Source organism: Sinocyclocheilus anshuiensis, unplaced genomic scaffold, assembly GCF_001515605.1.
Source record: "Sinocyclocheilus anshuiensis isolate Anshui unplaced genomic scaffold, SAMN03320099.WGS_v1.1 scaffold1284, whole genome shotgun sequence".
In the NCBI taxonomy this organism is placed as follows: domain Eukaryota; kingdom Metazoa; phylum Chordata; class Actinopteri; order Cypriniformes; family Cyprinidae; genus Sinocyclocheilus; species Sinocyclocheilus anshuiensis.
In genome coordinates this window covers 35,066-44,378 of record NW_015546083.1, presented here as the reverse complement: position 1 = coordinate 44,378, position 9,313 = coordinate 35,066, and the positions used below count along the sequence as shown (strand labels likewise).

Genomic DNA, 9,313 nt, shown 5'->3' with positions numbered 1-9,313 from the left:
ACCTATGCAGTCTGAGCCGGAAAGAGAATTGATTAGTTCATCTCTCGAGTCTTCGGGTTTGAGTCGTTCGTCGTTTGAGTCTTCGCCTCGCGAAGTTTGGATTTACTTTGATCTAAATGATCTGACAAAATGTAATTACTTCTGATCAAATGAATTAGTGAAACTGATTTATCATAATATCACCACCACAATGAGAAATCACATGAAATCCAAACACAGTCGACTGAGGAAAGACAGCTGTCCATCACTGCATTCGAGTTGACTCCGATTGAGCCGAGAAGAGAGCGCATCTGATAGCCCAAATGATCTTGAGACATATATAAAAGTTCCTAGAGGGAGAGTGGTTTAACACAAAGCACTAAGAAATAAAGCTAAGCACACTTTATCTTTGTCAGCGCGTTCTTATTGTTATCAGACTGAGGAACAAACTTTCACCCGAGCATGTGGATATTATTGTTTCTCTCAGAATTAATACGTGAAACAATGTAAACACAATAAATATAGGCCGACTCAAGTATATGTAGCCTACGTTCTGTACTGTAATTGGCACAGTCTGCTTGATTTTTCTGTTTGCTCTGCTTGATCTTGAATGCCTTTTTTAATGTTTTTTTTTTTGTTTACACGTGTTTTCAACCAAAATAAAACCTTGTGATATAACGTAACGTTGTTGTAGAACATTGTTGTGTAACGGCTAATCATAAGCTTGTTCAGAAATCGTGACAAAAACTTGATAATTAAAAATAACTTCTTTCTCATTAAACCTCATTTAAATAAACGAATATTCGAATATTCGTTTTTTTATGAGCCCAAATATTCAAATGCAACATTTTTGGAAAATGCCCATCCCTAGTAAGAACTCTAGCTGCTGCATTTTGCAGCTGGAGTTTGTTTATTAAGCGCGCAGAGCAACCACCCAATAAAGCATTACAATAATCTAACCTTGAGGTCATGAAGGCATGAATTAAAGTTTCTGCATTTGACATTTAGAGCATAGGTCATAATTTCTATATATTTTTAAGATGGAAATATGCGGTTTTATAAATGCTAGAAACATGGTTTTCAAAGGAAAGATTGATGTCAAAAAGCACACCTAGGTTCCTAACTGATGACGAGGAATTAACAGAGCAGCCATCAAGTGTTAGACAGTGTTTTAGGTTATTAGTATAGAGAGGTTTTTGGTCCAATAATTAAATCCTCTGTTTTTTTCAGTAGGAAATTACTAGTCATCCAGTTTTTTATATCAACTATGCATTCTGTTAGTTTTGCGAATTGGTATGTTTCATCGGGCTGCGAAGAAATATAGAGTATCATCAGCATAACAGTGAAAGCTAACACCATGTTTCTTGATGATATCTCCCAAGGGTAACATGTAAAGTGTGAAAAACAACGGTCCTAGTACTGAGCCTTGTGGCACTCCATACTGTACTTGTGATCGATATGATATCTCTTCATTTACTGCTACGAATAGATGATGGTCAGATAAGTAAGATTTGAACCATGACAATGCAATTCCACTAATGCCAGCATAATTTTGTTGTCTACTCAAAAGAATGTTGTGGTGGAGCGCAGCCCTAAGATCCAGTAGTACTAATAGAGAAATGCAACCACGATCGGATGATAAGAGCAGGTCATTTGTAACTCTGATGAGAGCAGTCTCAGTACTATGATATGGTCTAAATCCTGACTGGAAATCCTCAGAGATACCATTTCTCTTTAAGAAGGAACATAGCTGAGAGGATACTGCCTTTTCTAGTATTTTTGACAGAAAAGGGAGATTTGAGATCTAATAGCATCGATCTTGGAAGTAAAGAAGTTCATAAAGTCATTACTGCTGTGCTTTTGGGAAATGTCTGCATCTGTTGATGCTTTATTTTTCGTTAATTTAGCCACTGTAATGAATAAATGCCTGGGGTTGTGTTTGTTCTCTTCTAAGAGAGATGAAAAACAAATAGATCTAGCAGTTTTTAGAGCTTTTCTATAAGTAGAAGTACTTTAAAAAAATAAAAGTACTTTTATATCTAATAATATCAGAAGTACATATGGTGATAATTAAGTTATATTTTAGCAGTTTAAACGACAGAAAGTGATAGTAAGTGATAGATAAAGATTCCAACAGAAAAACAAAGCTACACAGAGCTACAATTGCAAAATACTCTGCAGACAGGAATCCAATTTACATTAAATCCATCCATCACGTTTAAGTTCAGCAGATGAAGGGAGCTGTTTTGGTCCCTTAATGTTGTTTAGGGTGAAATGGTTACTAACAGAACACATAACAGAACTTAAGAAAACAATTACACAGTTAAGGGTAAAAACTTAAAGGGTTAGTTCACCCAAAAATGAAAATTAGCTCATAAATTACTCACCCTCAATGCATCCTAGGTGTATATGACTTTCTTCTTTCAGACAAATCCAGTCAGAGTTATCTAAAAAATTGTCTTTGATCTTTCAAGCTGTTTAATGCCAGTCATTATTGCATTGCTTCAGTCCAAAAGAAGTGAAATAAAAAGCGCCCATCCATAAAAAAAAGGGTCTCACACGGCTCCGGGGGGTGAACAAAGTCCTCCTGTAGCAAATCGATGCGTTTTTGTACGAAAAATAAACATATTTAAAACGTAATAATCAATTTAATCTAGCTTGCGCTCACTGTTGTAAACGGAAGCAGTTCTGGACGGATGACGTAGGACGTCGGTATTGCGCATGCGCCGCTCAGAAGTGACGCACCCAGCCTGGACAGAACAAGAGCTTGAACAAGGAGTTGTGTTGCATGTTCTGAAAGAAAGGGCCTGATCTTCCTAATATTCACAGCGTTAAAGTACTTGGCACAAGCTGATTGGTTCATGTCGAATACACAGCCAATGAGCTTGCTGATTTACATTTAAATGGCTGGTTAGCATTCACTAGAGCATTTCCCAGCGCACTTTCAGAGTTCCTCTGAAACCCTTCACCTGAAACTTTGCTTCCTTTGCTCCTGTTAACAAACGTTGGTTTTCACGAGACTCCCCGGCGCATGCGCAACGCCGACCTCATACGTCATCAGCCCGGAACTGCTTCCGTGTACAACTGTGAGCGCAAGCTAGATTAAAGTGATTATTACATTTTGAATATGGATATTTTTCTTACAAAAACGCATCGATACGCTACTGGAGGCCTTTGTTCACCCCCCCAGAGCCATGTGAGACACTTTTTTATGGATGGGCACTTTTTATTTAACTTCTTTTGAACTGAAGCAATGCAACACCCGCTGACTGGCATTAAACAGCTTGAAAGATCAAAGACAATTTTTTATATAACTCCGACTGGATTCGTCTGAAAGAAGAAAGTCATATACACCTAGGATGCATTGAGGGTGAGTAATTTATGGGCTAATTTTCATTTTTGGGTGAACTAATCATTTAATGACGACCGTTAGGGTTTCTCTTGCAACCTGTATTTCACTAAGGGTATCCTTACTTACTAAACTTAGGGGTTTTAAATATGTGGCAGCCTTATTACAAAATTCTTTCAATTATTTTTTCTACAACCTACACTCCTTAATGACAAACTCTCATTACTTTTTTGCTTTGTCATTATGGGGTACATATGTAAAAAAAAAAAAAAAATGTATATATATGTGTGTGTATATATAAAATGCTGTAACAGTATAAACGTGAAAAAAAAATGTGCGTCGGGGGGGGGGGGTCTGGAGACTTTCTGAATGCGTTGTATATCAAACATTGCATTTTATTAATAATCATAAAAGCATTTTGTATCAAGGAAATCCTGTTTTATTACATGTGTGAATGTGTTTTGTCTGCAGCTGAGATTAGCGCGCCTCATGTAGGACTGAGAAGCAGAAAAGGACAAACAGAAGTTGATATCACTGATCCTCCTATGAAAAAAAGGAATTTAAGGGATGTCTTCAGCTATATTTCCTACCTCATCCATTTCTGGAAAAAAGGTGAAACAAAAAAGGTAATGAATGCATTAGTGTCTCTGAGGTTTTTGGGCCTCAAAGCAAAACCACCCTTTGGGCCCCCACACCACACCATTCAGCCTGTACTCTACCACAAGAAAACGATCTACCCCATTACCAGAATATTGCTAATTCAATTTAGTGTTCAACATTAATCACAGTTTGTTCCTATTTACATTTGCATTTGGCATACATTTGCCACTCACCAATTTTTAATTTAAACAGAATTTCAAATATGTATAATTTTGGTGGAAATACCAGTTTCTATAGTAACTACATCACATGCAGTTACTTACTTCTGTCTATGGACTTTTGCCACAGTCTACATGTGGATCTATGCTTGGTAGATTTAACTCACTGTCTTTAACATCCACCAGTCATGTCACTTCACAGTAGTAAATAACAAAGTTCTATGGATTAAACGCATCTAAAAAATACCACAGGACACAGGGTGAGCTGCTGCAGGAAATATAATTTACATTTTATGGTTGGATGTTAAAACTTTAAAGGGACTTGTAATGTAAATGTTTTGAATTGTATGGTGTCTTCAAGTCAAGGCAAGTCAAGTCACCTTTATTTGTATAGCGCTTTATACAATACTGGTTGTGTCAAAGCAGCTTTATAGTGTCAAACAGGAAAATAGTTTGTCAATAATGCAAGAAGACAATAACAGAGTCATTTTCCAAGATAAATGATGATTCAGTGATGCCATCATCCAGTTCAGCTGTTTTCCAATACAGGTGCAGGGGACTTGTCTGGTTCCCGTGGTCTTGTGCTGATGGTCATCGAGGTGACGAGGTCTTCGCAGGGGATCTGTCTCTGGGGCGCGTCTAGTTGTCATGGTCTCCACTGACATTCAGGGCTGTAGAGGTCGTCTCTAGGTGCTGATCCACCATCTGATCTGGATACAGACTGGATCCGTATGGCTACGGTGGCCTCGGAATAAGAATGAAAGAGACTGTTATTAGCGTAGATGCCATTTTTCTTATGATGTAGCGAGTACATTGGGTGTTATGGTAAGTGTTCCCGCTTCCGGTTGACCTAATTAATGCAGCCTAACAATCCTTTAACAGATTTGAATTATAGAAATGTGTTAGTGTGTTATGTGTAAGCCAGGTTAAAGAGATGGGTCTTTAATCTAGATTTAAACTGACAGAGTGTGTCTGCCTCCCGAACAACGCCAGGTAGATTGTTTCAGAGTTTGGGCACTAAATAGAAAAAGGATCTGCTGCCTGTCTTCTGGGAAACATGTAATTATCTTCTGTAGCTCTTGAGCAGTACTAAATGAAAAAGAGCCGTACAAAAAGACCAGTACTAAATGCACTAAAGAGCCTACCCTAGTAAAAAAAAGTATTATATTAATAATATATTTATTTCATACTAAGTATAGTTCAAATCTATTAACAAATTTACTGACATATCGCTCAAGACTTACTGATATAAAAATTATAATTAAACTTATTTGGAGTACTACTTGTGCACAATGCACATTTCTTAATATAAAGCCTAAAATTTGTTTTAATGTCACTATTGATGAGAATTGTATGATCTTTGAATAATATTAGTCTTTTAAATGCAAGATATTTAAAGTGTACCTAAAGTATACTTATAGTCCCACTTCAGCACAATCAAATATACTTCAGTATATCTTTAGTTTAGATTCACTGCTCTTAATGCGTCATGTTGCCTTCATGTTCAATTGTTTCTCTTCTGATGATCATCTTTTCACATTTTTTAATAGCTGTAGTCCCTCAACTGTCCTCACACACTTGTTGGAAAAAATCAAATATGCAGAAAATGCTGGAAAACAGTGGGCAGTTTAAAAGTCCTCAGGACAAACAAGGGATTCGTATAACAACTATCAAAAAAAAAAAAAAAAGATCAGCATGTAACACGACAGACAGTGTTTTGTGTGATTTTTAACATACATAATGACTTCGCCCTAGGCTGGAGGGTTTTATATCAAGCATTTTTCAGCAAAAGATTTGATCTTCTGTGGCTTGAATGAAGACTATTTGCTTAATATAGAGAGGTATAATAATATACACTATACAGACAAAAGTATTGGGACACCTGACTATTACACTAACAGGGACTTTAATGACATTTTAAATACATAGACATTAACTTGGAGTTGGTCTCCGCTTTGCAGCTATGACAGCTTCCACTCTTCGGGCAAGGCTTTCCACAAGATTTTGGAGTGTTTCTGTGGGAATTTTTGCCCGTTCATCCAGTAGAGCATTTGTGAGGTCAGGCACTAATGTTGGACAAGAAGGCTTGCCTCATAATCTCTTCCAGTTCATCCCAAAAGTGTTTGATGGGGTTGAGGTCAGGGCTCTTCCACACCAAACTCATTCAACCATGTCTTTATGGACCTTGATTCGCTGTACTGGGGCACAGTCATGCTGGAATAGAAAAGGGCCTTCCCAAAACTGTTCCCACAAATTTTGAAGCATAGCATTGTCCAGAATGTCTTGGTATGCTGAAGAATTAAGATTTCCAATCACTGGAAGTATGAGGCCTAGCCCCGACCAAACTAGCACAATGCAGTCAGTAACGTTCTCCTGGCATCTGCCAAACCCAGATTTGCCCATCAGACTACCAGACATGATTTGTCACTCCACAGAAGATGTTTCCACTTCTTCAGAGTCCTGTGACGGTGTGCTTAAATCACTTGTGAGGATTACTTGCAGCTGCTCGGCCATGGAAACCCATTCTATGAAGCTCCCTCCGCACTGTTTCCAATCTGAACACACATTTCTCCCTTCAATACCAAACTAAATACACAAGACATCTATTTTGCTTATATCAGTGACATCATCAGGTAATTTCCTGCTTAAAGTGGCTTTGTTTTTATTCTCAACAGGAAGAACTAATAAGAGAGCAGAACAGAGTTGTGTTACCAAGACTGGAGCCTCTTGTAAACTACTGCATTGAAGTAGAAATTTTGTATTTGAACAAATCAAGTCAGTCCAGCAACATAACCTGTTTAACCAACACATCCAGCAGTAAGCAAACCAGTTTGTGTTTGTACACTTGTACATGTTTATTTATTTATGTTTGTGGTGTTGTACACTTTTACTGAATGTTTTATTGTGATGATTTAACCTTAATTCTCTTAATCTCAACATCATGTAATATTAAGTTTTATGTCTGCTCAGATGAAGTAGAGTCCTGGCTTATAGCAGTTGTGCTCCTGGTCAGTTTTCTGGTGGTGTTAGTCACTGTTGTCCTGATCTTTCTGGCTGTGTGGTATGGCTACAGGGGATTCAGAATTATGTTCCCTGATGCTGACCTGCCAGAGGACCTAAAAAAGGTAGTCAAAGAATAAGAGAGGCAAAGAATTGTGAACTGTTTTCTGTTACTGACTTTCTCTCTGGCTGTTCTCTTAAAGTTTTTGTCACAACGGTCCCAGTCTTCAATACTTTCGGCCATGCAGGAGAGCGCACCGGTGAAGGAGCACTTTTGTGAGCTGAGGATATTGCACAAGGAGCCAAACAGCTCTCAGGACAGACCAATCGGGATTCAGACACATAAGAATGAGTGTTGTATAGGAGCCAATGTAAAACAGAACAATGAGGAGAAATCTGAAATGATCATCACCACAACAGAACAGAAACCCTTGCTTGCTGAAATGAGACTGTAGTAATACCATATCATAATCAATGATTATTGATCATTTTGCCAACTTAAACTATTCGGTGAAAACGGCAAAAATAAATAAATAAATAAATAAAAACATGGACAAGCTATTAAAGTTAAACAAAGCTGACTGTTTTTGTTTGTTTGTTTGTTTGATTTATTCAATCTTCATTTTGATTAACCAATATTGATTCTTTAATCCCAAGAATACATTTTTTCATATATGTTGATTTTTTCAGTTGATGCATAAACAAAACTTCACTAAATATTATTTGTAGCAATCCTACCATCCAGTAATCGCAATAAGCTTTGTTACAAAGTCCCAGCTTTGAAATTCTGTCAACTATATAACAAAATTAAAATAATAAATGTCATATTGGCACTGTTTAATTTAGCCTCAGTTCGGCAGCATGGACCACATGTGAACCGATCATCTCTTTCTCTTTACTAGCCTACTACCTGATGGTGTAATGTGAAGAAATGAGCTTGCTCTGTTGTCCTCTTGTTGTTTTGCTTACTCTAAAAATTATTTTTTAAAGTTTTAAATAAATAAAAAAAATTATCTATCTATCTAAAACTAACTATGTTTAGTTCAGTGTGTTGCTTGCAGTTTCTTTGTAATATACACAAGACATCTATTTTGCTTATATCAGTGACATCATCAGGTAATTTCCTGCTTAAAGTGGCTTTGTTTTTATTCTCAACAGGAAGAACTAATAAGAGAGCAGAACAGAGTTGTGTTACCAAGACTGGAGCCTCTTGTAAACTACTGCATTGAAGTAGAAATTTTGTATTTGAACAAATCAAGTCAGTCCAGCAACATAACCTGTTTAACCAACACATCCAGCAGTAAGCAAACCAGTTTGTGTTTGTACACTTGTACATGTTTATTTATTTATGTTTGTGGTGTTGTACACTTTTACTGAATGTTTTATTGTGATGATTTAACCTTAATTCTCTTAATCTCAACATCATGTAATATTAAGTTTTATGTCTGCTCAGATGAAGTAGAGTCCTGGCTTATAGCAGTTGTGCTCCTGGTCAGTTTTCTGGTGGTGTTAGTCACTGTTGTCCTGATCTTTCTGGCTGTGTGGTATGGCTACAGGGGATTCAGAATTATGTTCCCTGATGCTGACCTGCCAGAGGACCTAAAAAAGGTAGTCAAAGAATAAGAGAGGCAAAGAATTGTGAACTGTTTTCTGTTACTGACTTTCTCTCTGGCTGTTCTCTTAAAGTTTTTGTCACAACGGTCCCAGTCTTCAATACTTTCGGCCATGCAGGAGAGCGCACCGGTGAAGGAGCACTTTTGTGAGCTGAGGATATTGCACAAGGAGCCAAACAGCTCTCAGGACAGACCAATCGGGATTCAGACACATAAGAATGAGTGTTGTATAGGAGCCAATGTAAAACAGAACAATGAGGAGAAATCTGAAATGATCATCACCACAACAGAACAGAAACCCTTGCTTGCTGAAATGAGACTGTAGTAATACCATATCATAATCAATGATTATTGATCATTTTGCCAACTTAAACTATTCGGTGAAAACGGCAAAAATAAATAAATAAATAAATAAAAACATGGACAAGCTATTAAAGTTAAACAAAGCTGACTGTTTTTGTTTGTTTGTTTGTTTGATTTATTCAATCTTCATTTTGATTAACCAATATTGATTCTTTAATCCCAAGAATACATTTTTTCATATATGTTGATTT

General features: G+C 37.0%; 1 protein-coding gene across 1 annotated transcript in view; it reads left to right on the top strand.

The window, feature by feature from the left end:
* Window positions 1-8,153, top strand: part of LOC107699958 (interleukin-10 receptor subunit beta-like) — a 17,262-nt gene extending 9,109 nt beyond the window's left edge. The window contains exons 4-7 of the mRNA XM_016501420.1: window positions 3,800-3,954; window positions 6,822-6,963; window positions 7,117-7,271; window positions 7,350-8,153. Of these exons, the coding sequence (XP_016356906.1) occupies window positions 3,800-3,954; window positions 6,822-6,963; window positions 7,117-7,271; window positions 7,350-7,601 (704 nt within the window). The 3' untranslated portion in view covers window positions 7,602-8,153. The remainder of the gene's footprint in view (window positions 1-3,799; window positions 3,955-6,821; window positions 6,964-7,116; window positions 7,272-7,349) is intronic.
* The last annotated feature ends 1,160 nt before the right edge of the window (window positions 8,154-9,313 follow it).